The sequence below is a fragment of the Gavialis gangeticus genome, unplaced genomic scaffold (assembly GCF_001723915.1).
Source record: "Gavialis gangeticus isolate Ggan-Ray unplaced genomic scaffold, GavGan_comp1, whole genome shotgun sequence".
NCBI classification, from domain to species: domain Eukaryota; kingdom Metazoa; phylum Chordata; order Crocodylia; family Gavialidae; genus Gavialis; species Gavialis gangeticus.
The window spans coordinates 5,383,174-5,410,698 of record NW_017729012.1 but is presented as its reverse complement, the minus strand read 5'-3'; the positions used below and the strand labels follow the sequence as shown (position 1 = coordinate 5,410,698).

The 27,525-nt window shown below is 45.4% G+C and overlaps 1 protein-coding gene across 2 annotated transcripts in view; it reads left to right on the top strand.

Moving 5' to 3' along the window:
- Nucleotides 1-26,352, top strand: part of AATF (apoptosis antagonizing transcription factor) — an 80,922-nt gene extending 54,570 nt beyond the window's left edge. For both annotated transcript variants that reach the window (XM_019511103.1, XM_019511102.1), the window contains exons 10-12: nucleotides 920-1,000; nucleotides 4,859-4,930; nucleotides 23,833-26,352. In XM_019511103.1, coding sequence (XP_019366648.1) covers nucleotides 920-1,000; nucleotides 4,859-4,930; nucleotides 23,833-23,896 — 217 coding nt within the window. In that variant the 3' untranslated portion in view covers nucleotides 23,897-26,352. The remainder of the gene's footprint in view (nucleotides 1-919; nucleotides 1,001-4,858; nucleotides 4,931-23,832) is intronic.
- The last annotated feature ends 1,173 nt before the right edge of the window (nucleotides 26,353-27,525 follow it).

Genomic DNA, 27,525 nt, shown 5'->3' with positions numbered 1-27,525 from the left:
TCCTTCTGGCCTGTATTTGCTTAAAGAAATGGGTTTAGCATTATGCAGTGGTTCTGGTTTGGGATTTGCTAGTTTTAATGGAGGAAGTGGGAAAGAAGCACTTGCCTGTGATTTTATATATATGTTTTCCAAAAGTGAGGAATGGATCTCATTTACAGGGGATTCTGGCTTTTGCATACTTCACTTGATGAAGTTAATATAACTCCTGTCACTTACAGTCCCAGATTGTGGGACATGTAGATAGGAAGGCAGTCTGTTCTACTACACGATTTCTTAATGCAAAATATAACTCACTATAGTAATAGACATTAAATCAGACGAGAAAAGCAATGGTTATTAGCTAGCATTAGCATTTATATTTGACGAAGAAAATCTTTCGAATTCTAAAGATTCTTAAGAATCGGTAACTGTGAATGAATAAAAACAAGGGGTCACATTGTACCCTTACTGGCTTCTTTGTACACACAAGACATGAATCCCCACTGAATATTGATCAGGGTATCAAGGGCAGGCAGGGCTTATCTGTGTCCCACAGAGCGGCTGGGGCTTCAGCCCCTGAGCGCAGCCAGAGTCCAGGTCATTTCTGCATAAGCCCTTAGCCTTTGTAATGTCTCCCGGGCACTCCAGCTTGTTGCCATGTGCACACAAGCTCTTCCTCAGGGGGATTTCACTGCATAGTTCAGGGAGACTTAACACAAACCAAGTTACTGTTAACTGGCATTGGGTTACCTCAGGGGGGAGGGGATTACCAAATTGGAGGAATTAAATGATTCTGGAGGCACTTGAGGCTTCGACTTCAGAACTGTATCTTATTAGCTTTTACCCTTGTCAGATTCTTCATGTTGCGATCCTTCCTAAAAACTGCTATACTAAAACAGCCCTAACAGTGCTGTGTAATCCTTCACTTTGGCTTCCCCAGGCAGTGGCTGGCCATCCAGAAGCTACGAAGCAAAATACAGAAGAAGGTGGACAGAAAAGCTAGCAAAGGAAGGAAAATCCGGTGAGTCACAGCACCTTCCCATGGCAAGAGCATTGCTCTTGTCTTATCATGCTGATTGCCTTATGTCACCATCAACATGCTTTGCCAAACTTGTTTTTTGTGGGGGAGGGTTGTTAAGAGAGCCAGTGGCATTTATACTTCTCCGTCCTGTAAGGCCAGGTTTACAAATATATGTTTTGGTGCCAGAAAGTACAGATAGATACCTTGCAGACCTTACAAATCTGCCTAAATGAGTAAGGCACCTATCTCCTATCTGTTGAGTGCCCATGGGAATTAGATGCCTAGCCTGCTTAGGTACTGTTGTGAAAACCCTCTAGGCACCAGTTTTCAACTTAAGGTATTGAAATACATTTGTAAATCTGTCTCCTGATCATTGCACATGAGGACCTTTTTCTTATTCTTTTGCACCTGAAAATGTCTTGGTTGGGGTGTGAGAGGGGAAGGTGTGGTGAAGGGATACACATTTTTTCCCCTTTGCAGAGCAGATGCATTACTCTCTCTGAGTTGAGAGTGACTGCATGATTTGTAGTAGAGGAGGTGTTTGTGGCACAGAGGCACGCTGAAAAGCTGCACTGCTTCCTGAAAAATCTGCAGCATTAACCATCCTTTTGTGAGTAAACTATAAATCTTGAGTTTAGATGGCATCTGATAGAAAGTCAGTGGAGTCAGTCTGGGTCAGGCTTGGCATAGCAATTTTTAAGATAGATGTCATAAGATAATTTATTAAAAGAGGGAAGAGCTACTTTGTTGGCCTGAAAAGCCTATAATTATTGACTATCAATATTCTTTTCTGTCAGCATCACACATAATTGGGTATATTCATGATTCAGTCAAAACTACTGACAACATCACACAACTGAGTCAGAGTCATAAAGCTTTAGGAATAATGGGGCGAGTCTCTCGCTGTGTGCAGTCGGTGTGCTTCGGAAGTCCTGAATGATCAGAAATCTTGCTGTCAGTTGCACGTTACATTTTAGCTGCCTCTTTCTTTTAAAAAAAAAAATAAGTTGCTCTGACCCTCAGGGAAAATATTAATATCTATAAAATACAATGTCATTCCTGAAGAGTGTGATCAGTGCACAATTAAATCTCCTCGTCGCCCCATGGAGTCCAGCGGGGAAAGTGAGGAGCCAGGAGGGATGCATTCAATTCTTGCCTCTACCACTGAGTCGCTATTTGTGTCCCCTGGAGTGAGTCACTTCACCTCTGCCCTTCAGCTTTCCTTATCTGTCAGAGGTGAATACTGTCACTTGCTATCTTTTGTAAAGCAGGTTGAAGTCCCGGAGTGACAAGAATGGAAGCACAGGGGGTGGGATTCGATTTTTCGTTTGGTTGTCTTAAGTGGCAGGTTTGGCACTTGTGAACAGTTGGTGGTTCTGCTTCCTGGATACATAACCCTCATCAGTAGAAGACTCAGTGCAGGTATACCTTGGTGCAAGTGTCCAATCCAGAATAATGGTGATGGAGAGAAGGGCAGCCCTGCTGTGCGTTGGTCTTTGTAGCTCAGGCGTTTGGCACTTGTCTGAGAAGCTAGAGACCCAGGTTCTAAGCTCCTTCTTGGCCAGAGGGGTTTTGAACCCACATCTCTCTGACTTCCACAGTGCTCCAGCCCCCACAGATTAGGGGCTGTCCAGGGCCTTTTCTAGTGCTCCTTTTGAAGCAGAGTCACTGCAACTTGTATTTAATAGTCATTGGATAGGCTGGATGAAGGCAGTGTTCGGGAAGTAAGGCTCCAGGCTAGAATTCAGTTCTTTGCCTGTTGAAGTCAGCAGTCTTCTTGGTGAACCACACACGCTCTGGCTTGTTTGCTTCTTCCTGGCTCTATGTAATTCCCTCTTCTGGCTGCCTAGGAGGCCAGCTTCAAAGGGAGTCCTAGAGAAGAACTTGAGTGATGCCAGACCTGTGGTGTGGTGGTTTGAGCACTGTGCTAGAAAGTTTAGAGAGATCCAAGTTCAAATTTCCTCTGTGGGTGGTGGGCTTACAACTTGTGTTTACTGGTTCCCTAAGTTAAGCACCCTGGCCATTGAGCTGTTGAGCCTAAACCATGGAAGGAGAATCCTAACACCTGCAAGTCGTGATTTGGAGCCATCAACATTTCCAGGCCTTGGGCACTAGTAGACATGCATCAGATGGGCTTTCCCAGACAGTGGGTACCCTATGGCACCTTGCTCAGTCTGCACGTGTAGCATATGTGCTCAGATCTGTGTCCACACTGCTGGTAAATGGAATTGCTGCCTGCACAGAAATGCCAGGAAGGCCACTTAGACCACCAAGGGGAAATTTTGCTTGCTGGAACTCAGCATCATTGCCCATTATTATCATTGTCTTTTCCTTTCCTAATGCTCTGAGAGGTTTGGATGAAGGGTGCAGTTTCAGCGTAAAATAATGTCCATGGCTCTCTGAGCATTTTCAGAAACAACTGCCCCCGCAGCGCTCTAGCTAGGGAGAAGAGAACTCATCCCCATTTCACAGATGAAGAAACAGAAGTAGCAAACGTGGGGCAAGACTCGGCAGTTGTCCCAAGTGCCCTGTCCCCAGTCCCAGTCTATTAGAAAATACTTTTCCCTGGGATGGATACATCTGAGGTGTATGTTTTTTTTTTTGTCATGGAGTAATTGTGCAGCTGTGACTTGGGATGTCTTGCTGTGTTTGTAATTTAATATTTTGTCTGCTAGGCTGGGGTTTGGAAGGCTTCATTTTAGAAGTATGAGAATAAGTAGACCCCAGCAAACAATTAGTGGCAGACAATTTATCAGAATCATGAAGGCCCTTTACAAATTCACAGATTGTCCCTGAACATGCTTTGATTCACACAAATACATTAAATGTTGGCATCCTGTAAGCTAACTTGTTGACCAAAATGTATTCACTTTGTTCATACTTTTGCCTTGACTTGTTGTTTGTAGCTTGGTATCTCCCCTAAGTTACCTGGTATCATGTATGCTCTGTGATTTGCCTGAAGTTAGTCTGCCTGCAACATTATAACAGGACAGCTTCTTCCTTTAGGAATGACAAAGCCTTGGTTTGGGCACCAAGGTCCCTGTTTAAGGGTGAAGGTGATTACCTTTCTGAAGAGGCACTTAATTGGTAGTATCCGTGTGAAGTTAATCCTGACCTAGGGAATGTTTGTGAACAAGTGAACAAAAGAGTGCAAAGGTGGCAGAGTAAAAAAGTGACTGAATCTGTCCAAATGCTTCTGAATCTTTCTGCCTGCCATTCTTCAAGCTCTGAGAATAGCAATGACTCCAACAAACCATTTCAAACTTGGGTAGTTGGCAGAACAGTGTAGGTAGAAAGCTGTTGGCTTGGAGTTTTCTGTATCTAACGACTAGCATTTAAAATCAGTTGCCTATTCAGAGATTTTGAACGGCAGGTACCTGGGGCCTTTCTGTAAGTTACGGACCAAGTGGGGAGAGTAAAGTTGGCTCTCTGAGGGGCATTGGATCTCTCGGTGGCACACGGCTTAGTAAATAGGGACCTGGATAGGATCAGGCACTGTGACCTTGGCACCTCTTTGTGCCTTTGTGTCTTTGCTGTCCTCCTCCAAAGTTCTCTGCTGTGATCACGTGCGTGCTAGCTTGTGGCTCAGTGATGCTGGAGTGTTTCTCTTCTGCTTGTGAGAAAGTGAAGTGTTGCAACCTGTCCACTGTTCAGAACACTTAATCACCTGATTTCCCCCCCCCCCCTTATTTTGGGAGAAAAGTAACAGTCACCTACCATGACTAGCGAGTGATCAGCCACTAGCCACCAATAAAGCCAGCATTCTACATTTGGGGCACTAGGTTGTTTCCATCCAGCTAGTGATGTTTCCCTCCATTAATAAGTACTGATGTGCTGTCTATTTCCTGCCTTATTCAGGTATCATGTCCATAGCAAGCTGGTGAGCTTCATGGCACCTATTGACCACTGCACAATGAATGATGATGCCAGGTGAGTAATAGATTAATTATGTTTCTCAAATGGCTTCATGACAGCATGATATTGACCTGTTCTTCAGTCTGTCGCCCTCTCCATTTCTTCTTATCAGTTACCCATTTGTCATTGGCATCATAGCCTGGGTGTCTTGGTCACATCTGTCCAGGCAATCTAGCTGAGCTTTCACTCCTGTAATTACTGTAATGCCAAAAGAGGAATTTCCATAAATCTTGATGCTGACTCTCCTATGCCTGCCTTAAATCCCTCAAATTTTGAAATCTTTTCATTTGGGAGGATGGGTATGCAAATGAGAAACCAAGTTTGAGAGTGTTCATTGGCTGTGATGCAAGGCTATTACAAAGAGACAAGAAAATGACAAAGAGAAGAAAATTCACATAAAAGGTCTAATTGATACCTATATTTGGGTTTTTTTTGTATTTGAATAATGGAAGAAGACATCTGTATAAGACTCCCAGAGCCCTAAGAAGTTAATTTGTAATGAAAATATGAGTCTCAGTATAAGCCTGAGTAGCAGAGTTATTTCTTCAGTAATTTTATAAAATTCATGTTTTGGCAGAATTTACCCAATGTTGAGCTTTTTTGTGGGAGCTAGTTGGTTTAATTCTCCATTGGATGCCCTACAGTATTTGAGAGCCACTCTTTCCCAGGACTGGAGGGGTGTGCATTTAATCTTAACGATGAGAGGGTGGCTGGTTGCACCTTTATCTGTTTGGAAAGTGACAGTAGAACATGTGCTGGTCCTTGTCTGTCTCCTTTTGGACCGAGTTGTAGGAGCAATAGCCAAGGATTCAGAAATGTGAAGAGGTGCTGATAAATACCAACAGTGACCTGGAAAAGGCTGCTCCATGGCAGCTGGTAGAGAAACTGAGTATAGCTCTGTTTTGTAACGTGTTTGGACACTTTTTATCTGAATAAGGGGTCCAGTGGTTTGGATAAACAGGCAGGCATCTTCTGGGCAAATGGTGCATGTTGGGAGACACAGCTCAGCTTGGGATAACGGGGTTCCTGGCGGAGGAACCTGTGGAATAGCATTCATCCACTGGACTGACTGGGAACAGCGATTGCCCTTATGTGATCACTGAGTTCTAAAACTTTGTGCCTCCGCTCCTTCCTTTACCCTCCAAAACTCAGGCCTGAACAATGCATCATGCAGTGCTTTTTGCATGCAGTCAGGCTTCATTGGGTTTGCAGAGTGAGTACGTCCTGCTCCCGTCTCCCGCATACATCACCCTTGAGGTTGAAGCATGAAAGTGGGGTATAGCAATCATAGCTGAGTGCCAGGCCATTTATTGTTTTGTTGATGGTAATTGGCATCCGTAGTACAGGGTGGTGCGTTAGAGGCACAGGTGGGCTTTCCAGTTCCCCAGTCCGCATATATGCCTAAAGAGGGCTCGTTCCTTAGAAGCTGGGCTGCTGCTTTTTTCCACCACCTGGCATATATATCTTTTTAAAATAGTCTTTTCTGTTTAAAGAAACCCTTTCTGAATGCTTCTCACTCGCGGCATCTTTGTTTATTAATTTTGTTGTAATTAGCAGGTAGCATGGGGAAAAATAAGAACTGGTACCTACCACATGCATAATAACAGGCATGATTCTAGCACTTCGGTACACTGGTATTAACTCCAGTTGACTGGCTGTGACTTATGCACTGGGAATTTTAAATGAGGTTGGTGTGTCTTTCATTTTGCCTGTGCAGTAGGTTGTACATTCTCCTACAGATCTCACATGTACACGCATGCACCCTCATTCATGTTGGAAGAGCCACTTCAACCTTAATACTTGTGTGTATGTAAAAATAAAGCTGCTGGTCAGAGGAGCCCAGGAATGGCCTTCCCACGTTCGTGCCCACTGGGGTGACACAGCCTCTTGATCCTTAGACCACAGCAGTTACGTTCACTCCAGAAGTTGCACAGAAATCCTCACCTGGCTAAGAACTGCAGTGGACTGTGTGAATTGCTGCTGTCCTTGAATTCTGCTGCCCCATCTTCCTGCCCTATGCTTCTCAAAGTTATACCTTCCCTCCACAATAAGCGGTAGGGGGTGTTGCTGACTTCAGAAACTATTACAGCTACTGGGATGCTCTCTGCGCTCTGGTGTGTTGACATAGTGATCATTGTGGGAAGGGAGATAGTGTTTGACATGGGACTTACTGAAAGCATCTCCTGGGGCGGTTTCACCGTGCAGGGTGGATTATTACATTGCGTACATGTTTGACAGGTGCCTTCTGTGGCAGGCATGTGGGCAGCTGCTGCTCTGCTTTACAGGTGGGACTTACCCCTTTTGTTAAGTTTATTACCCACTTTGGGGCCTGCTGTACTTTTTTATGGCATTTGCTACTCAACTTCCAGCACTGGCTCTTGGTCATAGAAAACTATTGCGTCAGCTTGGCTGCAGGTTATCTCAGCCAGTAGTCAGTGTGGTTGGCCAATAGATGTGCCACAAGATGCTAGCTAGGTCATTCCTATAGTGCACAGCATACTATCAGGACTGTATGCCCTAAATGTACCCAGGGTAGACTTGTGGATTGGGTGGGACGTGGGAGACCTGGTTTCTGTTCCCAGCTCTGCCACTGGCTTGTCAGGTCAATAGCACAGTAGCTATTTTAGAGACTGAGTTAAATTGAGACTTTCTCAGTGCAAAATAACAGTGTCGGCACAAGGAGTTAGTGTGGAATATCTGTTGTGTTTTAAATTCGTGCCTTGGCATATTCTTCACTAACTTTTCTGTGTGTAGGCAAATCTTTATACATAACTGCATGTGTATACTACCGGGAATGCCAACAAAGAATGCAAGGTACAAACATAAAACCACTCTTCTTCTTCTTTCTAGTTCAGATGTAGCATCTATACAGCTTTTATTTGTGCCCAGGGCTGAATATAAAAAAGCCCATACATTCACTTCCACAAATATATGGAGGCAGTCATGTCTTATTTTCTTCCTTCCCATAATTTTGATTTATTTGTAGTCTAATTTAGACATGAAGTACATTTAAAATATCTGGACACCTGCTGTCTGAAATTCAGGACCTGTTAAAGTATGTCAAATTTTGGTCCCTAAAAATTGAGGATGGCATGTCATGGAACTAGTCACTTTTGGAAAATTTTGTCCATTATGTGAATAGGAACCATGTTGCATCCTCATTTAAAATCTATCCCTGTCTTGGGTGGACACTATGGATCTTTTACACTGCACAGCAACATTGGATAAGAGTTTGAGGGCAGAACGAGCAATGCAGCATCCAATTTAAGCTGGGTGAATTTTAAAACAACAACAACAACAACAACCCTATATGCATGAACACGAGACAGTAATGATAACAGCTTTCCTTTGTGGCAGTGGAAGGTAATTTTATTGTTTGCAAGTGTGAATTACTAGATTGAAAATGCAAATACACATTTCACAGTGATGTGATCATGCACTGAGCTTTTTTGCTCAGGCACTTAGAAGCATGACCCCAAAATAAATAAAATTCTACGCAGTGGAGCACTATGTATTATAGTGTGAAAAGTTTTAAGACAGTAACATGTTTTTAAACCTGCAGAAGAAATTTAATTGTAAAAGGGTAGAAGAGGCCTGGCAATACCGAGGATAACTTCAGCAAGGAAAATCACTATATACCAAATCTCCCTGCCAGTACCTGCATTGGTTGATTCTGTGGTGTAAATACCTGGAAAATGCCTGTGGATAGATGCATATAAAAATGGGGAGGGATTAATAGGGGAGTGGGAAAAGATGGTGAGTGCTGAAAGGTTTTGGGGTTATTGGTTGGGAGCTGGCACATAGGAACTGAAAGGGCGATTCTCTGTGAACCCAGGCTGGTGGTAGGGAGGTGTCATCAAAATGAGACCTAAACTGTCCTAGTATCTAGTAGGACAAGGCAGCAGGTATTTATTGCCCTACACTGGGCATTCGGTTTCCTCCTCCAGGATTAATACCTTGAGATGTTCTGCTGTTGTGCCTTACGATCATCACATTGAGTATCCAGTAAAGTCTCACTTCCACACCCTTTGCAATCAATGGAAACTACCCATTGGCTTGAAGTGTGTCCTGGATTGGGTCCTAGTTGGGTGGACTCTTGAATGTGCTGCAAGGCATGTTAGCTACGGTCCAATTGGGTTCAGTGATTGTTCAGGTCTTCAGTTTTCCTCTAATTTGTGGAGTGAGGTACATTGCATTGACCAGCCAAAATCTTATTGTTCCATGCTGCACTGCCAGAGGCCCTCTGAAGTGCTGTGTCCCTAGGCATGAGTATGAGAAGAGGGGTATCCAGTATTTTGGCAGTTTATGCAGTGTTACATCTCTCTGTTTGCCTCAGGTGTTGTGGAAGCGTAAGTCACCAGAGCATCTTGGTGCCTGGTAGGCCGTTATTAATTTCTTAGGATATATTTGCCATCTAAATAACTTCAGTGGTAAGAGGAAGGATAGTCCAGGGTGTAGGGCTCTAGGTCAGGGCTGAATTCTTTGCTCTGCCACATACTTTCTGTCTGTGTCTTAGTTCCCCAGCTGTAGCATGAGGGCAATAGCACTTCCCTTCCTCATCAGGAGTAAAGAAAATACACTGAAGATTATGAGGTACTTAGATGCTATGGACATGGCGCTGTTTATACGTCTAGAGAGAAGCACAACAGTGCTAGCACCTATGAGAATCTGCCCTCCCATGTTTGCTGCTTGGTACTCAGCAGATTTGGCAAACAAAAGGGGAAACCAGTTTGGAGACAAACAGGCTTGTCTGTCATGGCTGTTGTGGAGCAGAAGTGGTAAATTGTTTTACATTTTGCATCTGAGAAAATAAAAATTCAAATATAACACAGTGTTTGTCAACATCCTCCTCCTCCTTGCCACTGCCTGGAATACTAGAATTTGGGCAGGCAGTTAATCTTGAGCTGGCCACTTCTTCCTGCACCTGAAACATGGGCGTGACTGTTTGACCTTGCATTCAGATATTATGTTGTAATGTGCAGGATGGTAGCGTGGCCTCTGACCTTCCATACTTTAACCCCTTGCCGGTATTGTTTTAAGATGCACATTGAAAGGTGATTTTTATGGATCTCAAAGGTGCAGGTTGTGTGTCTCAAGGGAGGGTTTAAATCTATTTATGACCTGCTCAGGCTGGGATTTTTAAGCTATCTAAGAAGCCTTGACCACACTAATGGACTAGTCCTGAGATGAAGGACCTTGAGGCAAAAGCTGAGAGGTAAATGCAACCCAGACAAATGATTGTCCTAGGAAGAAAGGACCGTAGATTGGAACTGGGGTTAGCATAGGTTTACCTTGGTTCAGGGGCTTGTGGACACAGCTTGCTTTTTCCTGGGGCAGCTGGGGTTTTCTGAGGATGTCCCATTTGCATGTCTGTAACCTAAAGTTTTTATGAGACCTACCTCAGCTAGCATCTGAGCTCCTCACAATCTTCACTGCAGTCATTCTGACACTCACTTACAAAGTAAAGACAGTACTATAATATCTGTGTTCCAGATGGAAAAATCAAGGACAGAGAATAAAGGCCAGGTCCTCAAAGGCTTTGAGGCACCTAAAATTGGTGACCTTCCCCAAGGTCACATAGAAACTTGACTTTATGGTGATTGAGTCCAGGTCTCCTGCTCAGTTGCTTTCTGTTATGAGAATGCGTTTCTCAGGGGTGATTACAGGCAGAGCTATTCATTTGGGACCTGATCCTGCTTGCTTCTAAGTCTCAGCAACATTAGTACATCACTGTTGGAAAGTTGAAAACTGGCATGGAGGAGCTGCTTAAAGAGTCAGATATTTTGTCCAAACCTCCTTATCTCCCAAGATGACACTGGTTATTCTCACAGGTAAAACAAGACTGCACAAATATGCACCAGTGATCTAATCAGTTGGAACAAGAGCAATATTTTAACTAGCGCTACCTTTTAACAGTATCATTAAGGGCTCTCATTACTCTTTTATTAGAGGCTCACTCTATTCCTTATCAGATTACGGAATGAACATAACTCATGGCACTGATTTGATCTCTTGTTAAAGAGGATTACAGCTTTGCATTAACTTGGATTGACACGGTTTATAATTCGCTTGTTGATACACATGCTGGTGGTGTCGTGTGTTCGACCCCCTCCCCACAGCAGCGCTGAGGAAAAGGACACCCATACATCATCATTAAAGATGGCACCACGTGCCAAAGTGGGAGGCAAAAAGGAGGCTTTCCTGCAGTAATGTCAGGCAGGACAAAAAAAGACGCAAGCACAAGCTGAAATGCAGAGCTTGGATTTATAACCTTCCAGGGGCTGGGTGGACATGCGTTGGCTTTGGAGGGTTATTTACAGTGGTGAACGTTTCATCATCAGCATTGGGACTTCGCATCAGCCTCAAGAATGGACTGGCGGGGAGAACATATTCATGGAAACCTGGGGTCGCTCTTTCTAAGCACATTTGCATCATTGTCGAACCTAACGGGCAGTATCTTCCCTGCTGGGAGCAGCTCTTGCTCTTCTGGTGTCTGAGGTCCCGTTGGCATTGCAACTGTTGAGCAGGCTTTGTCCCCAGGTAGTGAACTGGTCAGGTTCCCAGGACATCATGAACAATACGCTGCTAGTCACTGTGGTTATTATGCCAGGTTTCATTGGCACATTGCAGAGTTTACCATCTAGTCCTCTTCCTGGGTAGCTGCATTGGTTGATGCCCTTTCCAGTCATCTCTCTCTGCAGCAGTGCATCATCACATGCATCTTCTAGGTGCTGCTCAGTTTTGCAGTTCCTCCATGCATGTGCTCCTGCACAGGAGGAGGAAGGGGTGCTGGCCAGATTTTCCCAGAACGCACCAGCGCAGCATGTTTGGTAGCCTGTGTGGAGTCAGATGGCACCAGCTTAGTCCTATTATGAAAAAACCTGTCTCGGACACAGCTCTGCCCTGTATACTGTCACTGGGGAGGTTGGCGTGCAGAACAGGGGTCATGGCAAATGCACCTGTGCCGTAGATGCATGTAATCAGCTATGTGTTTCTGTCTGCGGGACTGTAGAGTCTAAGATAACCCCAGTCTTGCTTTTAGAGGTGGTATTTTTGGACCTCAGGACTTCTGTGGCTTGCTGCTGGGTGTATTACCCTTACCTGTGTAGAGAGGATAGGGGATTGCATGGGTTACAGCAGTTCCCCACTGCCTTTGCAAGCAGCCACCCTGGATGCTGGCGGAAATGGGGTGCAAATAACATTGGGAATTCATTTTTAGTGTCTGTTTTGTTGCCAGCCCCGTGTTGGGCGCCACTGAAGATACTGACCTTGAAGGTACTGACTGTGTCCTAAAGTCTGGCATTAGGCACCCACATGTCACTCAGTTCTGTGGCACTTGGGCACTTAATTTCTGCTAAGCTCCTTTGGAAACACTAGCCTAAAACCATGAACGACGCAGGGTTTGGTTAACTTGGCGACAGACTCTTTCTTGGTGCCACATTACAGATCCTGGCCGTGAAGCATGACGGTGTGTGTTAGGATATGAATACCTGCCCAGCTAAGAGCCCGGTCGAGGCCCACCAGTTTAGAGACCTGATACTGATGCAGGAATCATGGAAGGAAATCCCATGTCCTACCTTGTGCATATTATTAGTCTGGATCAAAATGGTCCCTTCCCATCTGAAAAATCTACAAACCGTTTGGTCTCCGGTACAAAACCAGCCCAGACTTGCAGAGTCTAGTGCAAGAAGGCTGTTCTAGCACCCAGGGATCAATGCTTGCCAAGACGCAGGATAAAGCGAGAGAGATTAACGGGCTGTCGCTGAGGCAGTAGTTTGGAAGGTTTTCCTTGGCTTGGACTGGGGCATCTGTTCTTCCGAAGCGGTGCCTTACTCCTCAAGTTAGTGCCGTTGCTTTGTCACTGTGTCTCGCTGCGAGCAGCGGGGGGTGCGTGAGGAAATCCTGGCATTAAAGGATTAGTATACTCCCATTACATAAGTGTTTAACAAAATAAGTTTGTGATATCCCAGCCGTTACTCAACACACTCCATTCATCCAGTATTAAAATGCTAGGAGCCGAATTAGGTGTGGAGTTCGGGTTCTAGAGCTGTCATTCTAGCACCTTTTTGTGAACTTGGAATAGACGGACAAAAAAAGGAGTAACGGCTCTGAGGACTGGTGACCCAGATCCACGTGGGTGAGTCCAGGGGAACTTGATGGATTTGGGTGGAATTGCTCAGTTCTACATGGGTGTAACCTGGAGGAAAATGTTTTTGGCCCACTGCTTGTCCTGAATCTCATTGACTCACTACTTGGACTCCATTACCCCCCAAATTCTTTTGACCAAACTGTGTTTCCAGACTTGGACTTTGGGCAAGAGGGGAGGACACAGTCCTCACTCCTACTCTGCTGTTTCTAGGTAGAGTCCCCTTCCTTGACGCTTGCTTAGCAAAGCCCCTCTCAACATGTCTAGGCTCCTTTTAAGTAGCTTTGGGGGAATGCTGCATGAAGTGACAAACTGCCCTTCCAGCTGCCCTGAAGTGACAAGCTCCTGGTTGTGAAGAAATAGTCGAGCTGTGCCACGAGCTCCTGAGTCTGGTGGTGGGATAGCCTTGGACCTTGCTACTTTTGAACCGGCTGGAGCAGCAGAAGGCAGATCACAAGCAGTTCATCTTGACTGTTTGCTCAGAGGCGCGAGGCCTCCCACGTTGTTCTTCCCACAGCTTTTGTGTATAGTTTTGTCTGGTCAGCTTTTTTTCTTTTTCTTTTTTAACCTATGATTTGCTCTTAGAAGTTGGTTCACGTCTAAGCAGTTAAGCATCCCATGGCTTTTAACTATAGTTGTTAGGAGGGCCAGTCTTTGAACAAAAGAGTTGTCTTCTTCGAAGCCGGCAGTCGCAAAATGTGCTGCGTGACCCTGGCTAATGCCAGTGGGCTGGCCTCATCGCATCCTGATGTTTAATATTTGACATCTCTGGCAAGGAGGCAAACTCCTCTGTTATGGAAATGTCCTTTGTACGGGGTGGGGGAAAAAACCGGTTAGGAGCTGCGAGATGATTTGTCGTCTTCCCTTTGTGAGATGATTTGTTTTCTCTTGCATCAAATCTGTTATAAAACAGTCAAGCTGTGAAAGAGGGAAATCATCCCTGGAACACAGGATATTAAAGTACACAAAGGATGTTCCCCTCCTTATTTTTCTTTATATATTTATTGTGTGTGTGAGTGCATGCGCCGGTACAGTGGCTAATCTACTCAAACAGTGCTTTGGGGGATAGAGGTCAGGCAGGCAACATTTTGTAAATTAAATTTCATCGAGAAAATTAGGAACGGGAGCTGGTGAAGGCAGCATGCCAGAGCGTCCTGTAGGCCTCCACATCTCGCCGCTTCCCCACCATTGTACCGGCATCCACACCACCCAGCCTCCCACTTATTTTATGGGTGGGCATTTATTTAACTGGTGCCCACGGTTGGGATAGCTCCACTGAGCAAACATGAATGTGCACGTGCTACCCAGATCTCTACGAAGTGAGGTTGGTTGTCTCGCTGCCTTCTTTTATCCTGAGAGCAGGTGGGGGAATACTTACTTGGCTGTGAAAATGCAAGTTAAGGGGGGAAATGCCCGATTTAAGCAAGTCAGGGAAGCCAAAAGGCTATTTGAACCCTGTATCTGGCTCAAGGGGAAAATACCTCAAGAAACAACATTATGTCTTTATCGCTCACCCCTTCCTGCCCCTTCACTGCATCCACCCTCCGCAGAACGTACAGAGCCTCTTTGTTTAGGGCAAGAATCGGCTTTCTTAAATATTTATAAATCTTGTGCCTCCTCTCAGGAGACAAGCCAGAGGTCACATGTCACCTTTCATAATTTAAAGCCGTGGAGCTAAAAGCATTTGCACGGGCTTGAAGGACCCGATCCTGACCTGACGGAGAGAGAGGGAATTGAAGCAGACCTTTCTGAATCTCCTTCAAGCACTGGGCACAGTGATGATAGCCGCCTCTCTGGGTAATTTATAGCCCGAGTTCTGCGCTCCTGGGTCTCCCGGCGGCGGCCAGGAAACGAATCGGGCAGCGCCACCTTGTGGCCAGCCCTCTTGTAAATCGGGAAACGGCAGCGGCAGGTGCAGCTGGTGGCTAAGAGTGAGTTCAACACTGGCGTGGCTTCCTTGTTTTTAAAAGTCGCAAGTCATTTATTCCCGGTCGGGTGATCGTTGAGCGAGTCTCTCTCTGCTCCTGATTGCGATGGGAGCCATCAGCCAAACGTGAGCTTGCTCCTGCAGAAATATCAGCACGCGGAGTGTCTACACCTAGAGCGTGCTTGTGGATACTGAGTCAGCTCCAGCACGGTGTGTGCTGACTTAGGGTAAAACCAGCTAATTAAAGTCAATTAACAAAAGGATGTGTACTTATTTTATCATACTGGCTATCTACCCTGCTTACCAGGAAGCTTATAGTCTGAGTCTCACTACTGTGTGCTAAAGGTGATTTAAGATACAGGCAGAAAGTTTTCCAGGGGACTAAGTGACTCTTGGAGCTGTAGGTGACTTTTGGGTTTTGTCCAAGTTGCATCTGACCTCGTGGCCTCTCTTGCTGCCCTTCCTGCTGTAAATGCGTTTCAGGCTGCTCTGTTTCCCCTATTTTTGTGCATTTAAAAATTCATTGCGCCCAGTAGAAGATATCGCTAGAAGCTGGGTAGATACCATTATTTGTTGTATTGCCGTGGGCCTATTCCAGATATTTAGATTGTCATTAAGAAGCAAGGAAGGACAATGTGGACAGGGAAAGGAAGAGAGTGGAAAGTAAATCTATTTAAGGACATTTTCGCAAGAAAAGTAGCACAACAAAACAGTCCATTTTGCACCACTATATTAATATAACCGCACAAACAGGGACCAAAATCCTTTCAGAAAACCACTGTGTCTTTCCATCAGTGAATCCCTGCTGTATTTACCGTCACCGCTACCATTCACCATTTGCTCCAGCAAGAGCAGGGCCCAGTGTTTTACCTTATAGTAAATAATCCTTCAGGTTTTCCTTTATTACCCATGTAAAATTATGAACCCTCCAATTTCATAGTAAGCAAAACACAGACCCAACATAGTAAAGGAGCCCAGACACCTAAAGCTCAATAACAACACAGACCACCCAAAATAGTCTTTTCGTGAAATGTTTAGCCGCTTGACTGTAAGAAACATGAAGCATTTTCTCCTCCTACAAGCCTATGATTGGTAGTGCCATGTTACCTGCCCAGGTATATTTGTTCTTAGCTGTGTTATTTGCAACACAGAAAATGTCAACGTGCTGGACCCCTGAGCTATAGGACACCCCTCAAAACTATTGATGTGGTAGATGCAGTGTGTTTGCTAGGTTGCCCTCCATGGCTTTATTTTGTTGTTCACCCTAGGTTGTTGGGGCTTCATGAGATCTCTTCTCAGTGGGGCGCTTTGTCTTTCTCTGCCCGATGTCTCCTTGATAAAGGCGGATATATAAGCAACTTCTGAGAAAAAAAATTAATATTCCAACCAAACAGCACACAAGCCCATTAGCCTTTATCAGGGGGCTGCTTCCACCTGTGCAGTGAATTCACTGCAGATTATTAAGCCTACTTTATTTCACATGTATATTTTTTTAAAAAGTAATAGCAAAATTATAATTTTATTAACATATAAAATAATATATCATTAGCTATTATATGATGTGTCCCTTTTTTGCTCACTGACAGTTTCAGTGGGATAATGTGACAGGAAATGTGAATGGCAGTTTCTTTGGTTTCCTTTTTAAAAATGTTTAAATGAGAGTTTTCATATTTATGAGGCATATGCCTTGTACCTGAGGTTTGTGCTGGCCCATTGTGCATGTGTCTCGGCACATTTGTCCTTTGGTCAGAAAGGTTTTGCATATCTTAATCAAAACAGTAGCTAACAATGTAATAGTGCTAGAGTGATGTGGCCATGATGATCCACGAATTATGTAAGAGGGAAGGGGTTTTTTGGAGTGATATGTTTTATTGGACCAACTGCCTGGTTGGAATCAAGAAGAATGCCTTTGGGAACAATGCTGTTGGGACCTGAAGAAGAATGCCTTGCTTTCAAAAGCTTGTCTGACTTGATCCCAGCTATGTAGTTGGTCCAATAACAGATGTCACCCCCAAAAATCCTTGCCTCTCTGTTAATGTTAGGCATTTTGAGTGGTGAACTCTGTCTTCTGCTGATTTGTTGGTATGTGGGGGCAGGTCTGTCATAGGCATATTTTAAAGTTATGTTTTATTTTAAAATAAGTGACTTAGATTTTTAATCTCCAGCACGCAGTTGCATGCATGGGTGACTCCAGCATGTCCTAATCACTCTGTAATCCATTTGCATTTGTGTATATGTAATAGTGGCAGCCTGGCCAAGGTCGCTCTTCTGGGTTCTAGACCTGACTTTGTCACTGGCCTTGGTCATGCCACTTATGCTGCATCTGCCTCCATTTTCTTCATCTACAAAATAGGCACAATGAGACCTCTTTAGGGGCTCCGAGGTGCAGGAGGTGTTTCTGTGATATGGTGATGCTGCATGACACAGCAATGGTTTACTCTGTGATGTGTGCGATTCCTGGCCTGCACAGGGATTGCTGCTCCTTTTCCTTTCCTGTCTGTGCAGAGAGCTAGGATGATGGTAAGTGCGAAGTCCACATCCAGTCCACTGCTGGCTGTTCCTGCCGTTTCCTTCCCTGCCAGTCATGTTTGTGAAGCCACCACCTCCGTGGTACAGACTGCATGCAACTCTGGCTTCTTCTCAGTTGAGAGGGACTTTGAGTGAAGAGTAAGATATGACCCTCTCTCTCCTCCCCATCCACCCCTGCATGCACATGTGCCTCCTTTGTCCCAAATCATTCATGCACTGAAGAGCAGAGTTGATCCAGAGTAGCTGGGTGCCCTCTGGCACACTGCACACAGGGCTTGGAGCAGAGAGGGATGCATGTTGGTAAAATCAAAGCTTTCTTTTTTTGAGTCAATGCCAAAGAAATGCATAAATAATTAAGCCAAGGTACTTACACACACATGTTTTATGGCAAATGGCTGTGTGGTCCATGATCATTTTTTCCAGAAACAGGTTTTATGATAATATAGTAAAAATATTAAATTAGAAAATGCCTCACTAAGGGTGATAAAACCTTACTACAGTGGAAATAGGTAATTATCCCCTCTACAGCCTAAATGACAGTTTAAAAGAAATAAAAATGTTAGTGCTCATTACTTGCTTTTGTAGGTTGCAATAAAGGGTAAGTTAAATTTTAATTCAAGGAAGACCCCTGTATCGACCTGTATCCTTCCAAACTCACTACCTCAGGTCTAAGTACTATTAATTACTTGGTATAGGTTATTCCTCAGCATAGCACTAATACCAGCACCCTTTTGTGCTAAAGTCACCTTTCCCTTGTGCGGGGCAGCTGGCTTGCAGTTTGCTGAGGGGTTTCAACTCACTGGCACAAATCTGATTTTTAATGTATGTGGGTGCAAGAGAGAAATTATATGTTTTTTAACCCAAATCCGAGTTCATTATGCATCGCCTTAAGGGGGCTGGAAGTATTAAAATCCACACTTACCCTGGTGAATTGAAACAGAGACAAGGTTAAACCTGGAGGATTGATGAGTTTTACTCTCCGCGTGGTTAAATCCTGCTGAGGGGAGGTGCTTCAGGGGAAAGGTAGCCTGTACAATAACAAGAAAGGAAGGAAGGAAGGAAGGAAGAAAGAGCTTGGCTAGTTTTCCTGGGAGAAAGCATTTTTTCTGTTGCTCTTTTTCTCCCTTCACTGCTCACTCCTAACCCTCTCCCCAGTTAGAAATAACCCTGCTCTGTGCTGTATCATCGCAGCATCAGCAGTGGGGAGTTGTCAGAGCAGGATGCTAGTACCTGGTTTCTCAAAAATTTGCCTTTCATTTTTTGCTAATTTGGTCCCTGAGCTCAGAGCAACCATAATACTGATCCCTGAACTCTCCTGCCCCTCTGAGGGCTTCCCAGTGAGAGAGATGCATTGAGGGAAAAGGCAGCTGCAGCCATGGGGGAGAAACACTCACGTTGGTTTTGAGGTACTTTTGGCAGGTGCCTGCTTGCTGCTGTGCCAAAGCCCTGACTGTCTCGGCTTGGTTTTGGAAGGTTTGTCCAGTCCATGCGCTCCCTGCTTAAACTTTGTTACGGCAGTGGAAGAGTGCAAGGGAGAGAGCATGCAGTGAAGAGCATCATGTGCTAAATTGCTTTGCTTTTAAAGCCGAGCGTGGCCTGCCATGCAGACTTCTAGGGGGCACAGGTGCGTTTTTGCTTCCCAGAGCTGACAGTCCCAGAGGATGGCAATTCCAACTAGATGGGATGTCCTTCCCACGAGCCATCAGCCTTTTCTTCCTGCTTGACTGCCAGGTATGTTCAGGTAGTCCACACCTGCTGTGCCGCTGAATGTGCTGCATACGTGTGTGCATCCTCCCGTGGCCGCTGTCTTGTGAGCGGATGATGACAGCCCAGCAGGGGCGTTACTGCTGCCTTCTCTCTCCTAAATGTGGTATTGTTTTTGGGAGGTGGAGGAGAAGGGGCTTTACCAACTCTGTTTCTGTAACAGGGCCTGATGGTACCCAGCCAGAGCAAAAGCCATTTAAGGCTGTTGGTCTGGGATCATTTCCACTGAAAGGACACCATGGAAGCCAGGCTCTTAAGGCCCTGCATTTAGCCATCCCACTGTGTCCTCCTCCAGGGATTTGTTGCCTTCCCCATCTCTTGCCTCTGGCCTGTGAGATTGTAAGCTCTGCTCCTGCCTGGCCCTCATGAGCAGGGTCAGGTCCCCCAAGTTGACAGCCCACTTCCTATCAGAAGGGCATCTGATTCTGTTTGCAGTATAATGGGCACCCTCTTCTCCATGCATGCCTCCTGGGACGCAGAGGGATGATGGGAAAACCCTGGGATTGGCACTTGATTTCAGAGCCTCTTTGCCCCAGACTTCATCTGCTGTTTTGGCCAGGCGTACTCGTAGCTCTCTGCTTTTCTTCCCAAATTCACCAGGGCTTGACGAGGATGCACTTCTTACATGACCAGAGAGCTCAGGTGCTCCAGCAAGCGGGGTGTGTTTGCATTTAAATAGACAGTAGGCACATCTACACATTCACCGTTACTGCACAGTAACTGAAAATGTGCACGCCCATCCTGCACAGTAACTATCTCGATTTAAGCCTCAGTTGTTACTGTGCAGTAAGGCATGTGTAGATGCCTCGCTGCACAGTAACCCTGTTTGTGTGGGTTGATTTGAGATTAACTTTAGTCCCAGGTCAGCCTACACATAATCTTACTGCACTGTAATGCCTGCACGTGTAGATAGCAGTGTAAAAGCCGCTTACTGTGCAGTAAGTTACTGCAGAGTAAATGCACATGTAGACACACCCAGTGAGAGGTTAATACTGCCCCCAAAATTCAAAGGAAATGATACTCTATAAAACCTCCCTGGTTCTTAAAGCCTCATAGCTTCTTCCCACTTTCTTTGCAGGCTACACCACTGCTGTGGATTGGACAGCTCTGTTGTGCTAGTGCTCAAAAAATGGGGGATTGTGCGTGGGCATGAAGGGACCTGAGGTGTGTGCTGTTTGTGTCTTGTCACATGCTGTTGGCATACATTTTGCCTGAGGATAGGGTAGCTGGAAAGCTTTGTGCTTGTTAACTGTTACAGGCCACAGAATAACATTTTTACATCTGTTATCTTCTGTGTTGATCCCTTGGTTCAGACATAAGAAGAAAGTGAACGTAGTATCTCCAAGGGTTAGTGTTGGGACCAGCTGCCAGTTGGAGCAGTTTGATAGGCGCCTGGCCCCTTGTAGTTGAGTTTGATGGACTCTCCTTGGGAGATTTTCTGGTGTGCCTTTCATGTGGGATCATATCGAAGAGCCTGAGATGGTTTCTGAGCCCAGTGTAACCATATGTTTGAGGGTTGGGCTGGGTAAGTGGAATTGTTCTTGATTAAAGCAGGTGGGGGTAGAGGCGTAGAATAGGGGCAGGCTTCCCTTTTAGTGTCACTGAGTTAGGTGGATTAGATCTGCAGCCTTAAAGTGAATTGGGGAAAAAGTGAACTGGGGAAGCATCTGCAAGCCTCAGCAAGCAGAGTTGCTCCCTTATTGGAAGCCCTTCACCTGGGTGCAACAGGGCATGGGGGCTCGAGCTGGCAAGACGCAGGCCTTGGCTGCCTGTGCCTACAGGAAGCCACAAGGTGGTAGGAGAATTTGTCTTTCTGGGTGTCATTTGCTGCAATACGATTAGTCACCCTGGCTGTTTAAAACAGGGAGTGTGTGTGCATGCGTGTTTTGGGGGGAGTGGATTTGGTGACGTTTCTTTAAAAGGCTCCAAGCCCCTCGGCCTTTCGAGTTACTTTGACAGGAGCAAGTGGCGTATGTTTGTCAGCTTTGCCCACCTGAGTGTGAAATGATGTTCTATCAAAACACCGGTTTCAGCATTTCCCTCTCCGCTCCTGACATGTGAACCCTGCTGCGGACAGTAACTGCTGCTTTCTGCCCAGGAATTTCACTGATATTGCAGTACAAGTGGAAACATTTGCTCAGTGGTAATGATGGGGTCTGGCTCAAGCAAGCAAGGCAAGGTTGGAAGGCTATGATTGTGGAGGACTAAATAGCATCGCTCTCTGCATTTTTTTTCCAGTCAAATGATGGAGTCTTAAAGTCACAATGTCCTTTTTTGTCAGTAAAACCTCCCGCTTTATGCTCTCTAATTTCTCAATTGAAATGGCAAAAGCAAGTTATACTTATCAGTTAATAGGCAGGGAGGCTGCAAAGTGTAGGAGAGGTTGCGTGAGGCATCACCTTTTCTTTTTTTTTTTAACGTGATGAAGATAATGATTTTTCAAGCCGGCGTCTGCGCTAGCAGGGAAGTCGGGATGTTTGCGTCCTGTCAGGGGAGTTCACCTGGGTTCTTTTTTTGTTCCATCGGCCGTTTGGCATTTACACAGGATAAAGATGTAGAGGGAAACAGCGAGCAAAGAGAACGTGACGTCCCGGGTTCTTTTGCATACGACCGTTTAGTACCAAGACTCTTTGAGGGTAAAATGTGATGCCAACTTCTCCCACCTAAACTAGGTCCTTTCTCTCTCACCTTGTTGCTGCAGCACATTGCCCCGGGACGAAGCGGCGCCTCTTTAGACCCGCAGTTTGCTACTAAAGTCCTATTGTTGCTGGATCTGCCACACTCCCGCTTTCACCCTCTGCGCTCCCTCTCCTGGCTGCAGATCTGCACCACGGACCCTGCCCCTTCCTCCCTCGCTCTCCCATTTTCTCACTGCCAATGCCTGGATGTCCCCAAACCCCATGTTTTCGGCACCTAGCACCATTCCATTGATTCTTCCCACCCCGCTGTCCTGCTCTCTCCCAGGGCAGGGTTTGCCAGCTTTTCAGATCCATGCCCCATCATGTAGCAGCCAGTTTGAGTCTGCCACATATTATTACACCAGTGATCCTGTATCATGGAAGCTCCAACAGCTCCACAGTTAAGCTGAGTTGACTTTTGGGCACAGAGCAGTCGATTTGACCAAGTCGTTATACCTGAAGGATACAGCAGCCTCGCTGCCAAAGCCATGGCATCATTAACTCCTTGAATGCACATTGAATTTTCTGAGAACTGAGCAGTAAATTCATTAGAGCAGATTTAAAAAACGGACCATTTATGAAACACGACCTTCTCATACTGCTAATGGCCAGTCAGTCACTGCGTGCATCTGCAGCCTCCTCCTGCAATCAGTATTTGCGTTTAATAGAGATTGGAGCTCAACTCTGAGCTTTCTGCACTGTGGGAAGTTCTGGGTCGGGTCTGAATGTTGTGCCTCGCACCCTTGTTGTGCCTACCTAGCAAGAACCAGTCCCTCCTGGCTGACCTGCCCAAGACGCGACTGAAGAGTCCCTGGTCTGACTTTTTCAGCAGGAGTTTTCAACCTCTGAACCTCAGGGTCACAGACCTCATTTAAAATATGTTTTTTTAATAATCCTTGGTTAACAGACCATAATTTTTACCAGTTGGTGCATTTGTTCTTCCTGCATTATGTCCGGGGTCCCATTAAAGAGCCTTTTTGGCTTGGGTGGTAGGTGTTTGTCACATAGGGCAACGTACGCTTGCACCGCAGCACTGGGTGCTTTTGAAAGCACCCAGTGCTGCATCATGTACATTTATAAAAATCACGAAGTGCATGTCAGAGCTGAGAAAATGGTGGTGGCGCACTTCTGAAATAAAACGCATCAAAGGTTAATTGAGTCTGCTCCGACCTGCTAGATCTCTGGCGCATCGCAGCAGGTAAATGTATGTGTATAAATGCCCACAGTCCTTATTTTTGCAGCTGGATGAGTTTTGGTTTTACTGCTGAAGGGTGTATTTAATTTGCTGTTCTTCCTCACCCGTCTGCCTTCCCTGCCTAGTCAGGATGCTTAGGTTTTAAAATTAAAAATAAATAAATTTAAACTGGCCGTCTATTTTTTTTAAACGGGGAATCTTGCTCCTCTTATCAAAACTGCTGCATATGTGATATTAATTGGAATCTTGTTGCTGGGTCACTTTCATTGTTTTTCAAGTACCGTCAAGTCCAAGAAAATGTATGAAAACTAAATTATAGTCCCACGTAGGCTGTCTGATTGAATCCTCCTTATGGCTCTGCGGTCTCATACATCCTATTAAAATATTCAATCTTGTTTTCTTACTTGAAGAGCCTGTCTGTAAAGGGCAAACTTATAGAAAACCTCATTCCCTAGAGATATGGTATCCAGCCACACTGACATATTTACATATTTCTGTACTGCATGTGATTGGTCTTATATAAGTCATTCCCTACACTTGTATTTATTAATAAAGATTGTTGAATGCATTTTTAATTATACAGGGGCCTTTTCATTTGATATTGCTGCCTGCCTACTGCTTCCAGTTTGACCTTGAAAAGTTACTTTCCCTTTTTTTTATTTCCCCCCCGCCCCCCAGGACGGAGCTTTATCGATCGCTGTTTGGAAAAGTCACGCACCCCGATGCTCTCCCGCAGAATTAGCAGCTGACCCTCGGGAGCAGGAGGACGTTTTTGTTCCTGTTCTCTGCATTTTGGCCAACGTACAAATGGATCCTTTGTGTGTGGTTGGACACTTGCCCGTGCAACACCGGGGACCCTGCAGGCTGCCATGTCTAGTCCAGTTGAGAAGTGGCAGCTCCGCTTGCTTAATGATCTGGCCTTGACTGCAGTCATTCCTTGTATGTGTTCGGGGGGGAGGGATGATGGAGGCAGTGTGGGGACCAGCCTCCAGCTCTCACCGACCCCTGTGACTAAAAACCCCAATGTGGACTCCGTTACTTGACTACAGTATAACAAATAAATACGGCTTCCTGTGTATGGGGAAGCTCTAGCATCGTTCCTTTGCAACATAAGAGGAAGAAGGGAGTGGTGCCTCCCTGTTAAAGTGTTTTTTCATTTGCTGGGGATTATTCTACTTCATTTCATGCAGGGTTGTAGCTAGTTTATACAATGTCAGGTCAGCCTCAGTCACGAGTGCAAGGAGATCTAGCCCAGCTAGAGGGAGCCGCATCATCTTTTAAAATGGGCTTTGTTGCGGTTTCTGTAAGGATCCATTTGTGCTAATTGCAGAAGGCTGTTCATGGCCGTGGTCTTGCAGTCTGCCCTGTGGCCACTGTGGATTGCCACTGAATTCAGGATGCCCCAGTGGTGGCTGGGAGTGCCCAGTGTGTCCAGCCTCCTGAGGCCTGGTCTGGCAACACCTGGTTGTGGTGCACGAAAAAGTGTACTGTCTTCATGGATGGTGTGAATTGAAACCCTCTGCCTGCCAAAAGCAGCCTCTATAAAGTGCACGAGGGCATTGACACATTGGCATCCATCAGAATGCACTCATGTGCCCAGGACTAGTTTTTGAAGTCAGAAAATATTGGTGAGGTTTCAGGCCCCTCTTATGTTCCACACTTAATTATTTTTGCTGCTGCCATGTACTTCTCCCTGCCTTCCCCCAGTGACACGCTTTCTGTAGGGGTGAGCACCGGTGTAAATCTGGCCAGAGGAGATGATTCACTTGTTTTTTCATCCAAAGGTCAAAAGCTGGGAATTAAAATCCCATAAGGGGGATTTATTAGCCTGCTGTGATCACTCTGAGATGGAGATTATCTTGCCTAAGCAATACGTGCATATGTATGATGTGTAACAGCCAGCCGGCCATTGCTAGTCTACAGTGTTTACCCACGGTATCTGTGTTTTGCTTTTTATACAAGCTGATTAAAACGTTTTGTAAACTGAGTGGCCAAGACTGGGTTGGTGCAGGGATGGTTCCTGGTTTAGGCAGTGGCATGAGTTTGGGCTACAATGCTGCTTGCCGCCAGGCGCAGAACCAGACCTGTGGGTGGAAGGGAAGAGAGGCATTTCCACACCAGGCTGGGCAGTATAATGGGCCTTCAGGCAGTCTGTGCTTGGGCACCAGTAGTCAGGATCTTTTAAGTGGGGGAGTGGTCATTGTCACGTGGATAGATGCACTGGTGCTTGTGGCTGGAGGGCTGTTTGTAGGGGTACAAGTAACAGTGTCCTTGCAGGCATTCCTTTAGTGAACCAGAAAGGACAGACCTCATCTCTTGGCTTGGCCAGCATTGCTGCAGGGTTTTGCTGTCAGGACTCGAAATGGTGGAGGACAGTATGCAAAGAAGTGTGGATAAGGCCGTTTTACCCATAAAACTTGCAGTGCGGTGCCAGGCTTTAGTGTAGACAGGAAGGAATAGATCCAGGGGGAATGCAGGAAGGGTAATTAATGCTTTTGGTTTCAGGCAGCAAGCTGTGGTCCTTTAACACAGCACAAAGGAGTCTGTATTCTCTTAGGTCAGTAGTAGTTTACCTTTCATTTAAGGATCTTGAAGAGCCCTGCATGCACAGCTCTTAGGTCTCATGACTCTGCATAAGGTAGGTAAGTGTTATTGTCACCCATTTCACAGCTGGACATAACAACGTCTTTTACTAAGCAATCAGTGCATAGGAGGCCAATTATAAACCAGTACATCTTGGGTGTTGCCTTAGTTTTGATTGTACTACAGGGACACTTGCCTACTTGGGTATTTTATACCTAATGTTATGCATAATGGCTGTAGTCATCTAATGGTGTTGATCACAGGTATCAGTGCTGTATTTTGCTTTAACCACAGTGATATGCAAGACTTTTGGAAGTATTGGGCTGGGGCTGCTATCAGATTTGGTTCCACCCTGCATGGCACTTGAATAATAGTTGCTCCAAAATATGAGAGCAAATAATATGTTTAATTAGATGGAGCATCTGAAAGGTAAGTGGTGGAGGTGGTATAAAATACATAACTGTACTAGGTGGTTTTTAGAATTCAGGATACCACCCTCCTTCAAGCAAAGAATAAATTGGAACTAGTTTAATTGACATGGATCCTGCAATTCAACTGTTAACTGAAGGACAGATTAGTTGATTGGTGTGCATTTTAATAAAACCTAATACTTTATTTTTGTGTGTGTGTGGCTAATGCTGATTTTTTTAAAAAAATGAGTTTGGAATTGTTATCAGGACTGTTCATTTAGAGCCATTTTCATTGCTGAGTGAAGCATTCCTCTCCTCTTTTGGGAAGGTGGGTTCTTTGATTTCTGACCCCTTTGGCTGCTGCTACCATTTGACATTGTAAATAATATTTTTTAAGATTCCTGGTCAACACACACACGTGCCTTGGCCACAGACCTCTCGTATATAGAAACGTAGAGGTTATCAGGGATGGAAAGTGCCTGCTAAGGTTGTAGCCTACGTCCTATTTGAGTGGTTTGCCTGTTACAGGTTGAAATTCATTCACTGGAGGGTGAGTGAAGATAAAGGAAACTAAATACTTGTTTGCTTTGTTGTAGGGCAAAGCTGCTTAATAACCTGGTTAACCAAAGCATGAATTGACTCGTGTGCATCAGACTTCATGCATCTCTCATAAGCAGCGTGGAAGGTGAGACTGGAGCAGTGCGTAGCTTGTAGCGAGCTGGGGGCTGACCGTACCAAGGGTTCAGCGTTGCGGCTCAGTGCAGCCAGGGCCCAGACACAGCTCACCTGAGTGATTCGGAAGCGAGTTGGCACCTCTCCTCTTACATCTGAGCATTGCCGTGGCATTGGAGCTGTAGGCAGCAATAAAAGAGAGAGGCCATATATTATGGAACAGCATAGCAAACTGAGAATGCCAGCACGTGCTGAGGATGTGGCCTCAGTACAACCCTCCATTGCAACCCTTTCTCAGCGATAGGAGACCAGGTCCTGTCTCCTGTGGAAAAGGTACTGTTCAAGTTTAGAAAATGCATGTCACGATCCTCACTGACTTTGTCTTTGCAAAAGGAACGTAACATGGATGACTAAATCTTTCTGTTCACTTGCAGCAAGGCAGCAGCTGCGGCTCTCAGAGAAGCACATTGATTTTTTTTTTCCTTTCCTGTCTTTCCAGCTCTCTGCTCGGGCAAAATTTGCCAGGCGGAAACTTACTAAATGTCACTGTTGACTCCTTGCTGCCGCTCTCGCTATTCCTAGATCTAAATAACGACCTTATGCTGCAACGCTTCCACCAGTGACGGTGCTCCCCAGAGCATACGAGGGCAAGGCTGGCTGAGTGGAGAAATTCAGCAGCAGAGACACAAGGATAAATAACAGTATG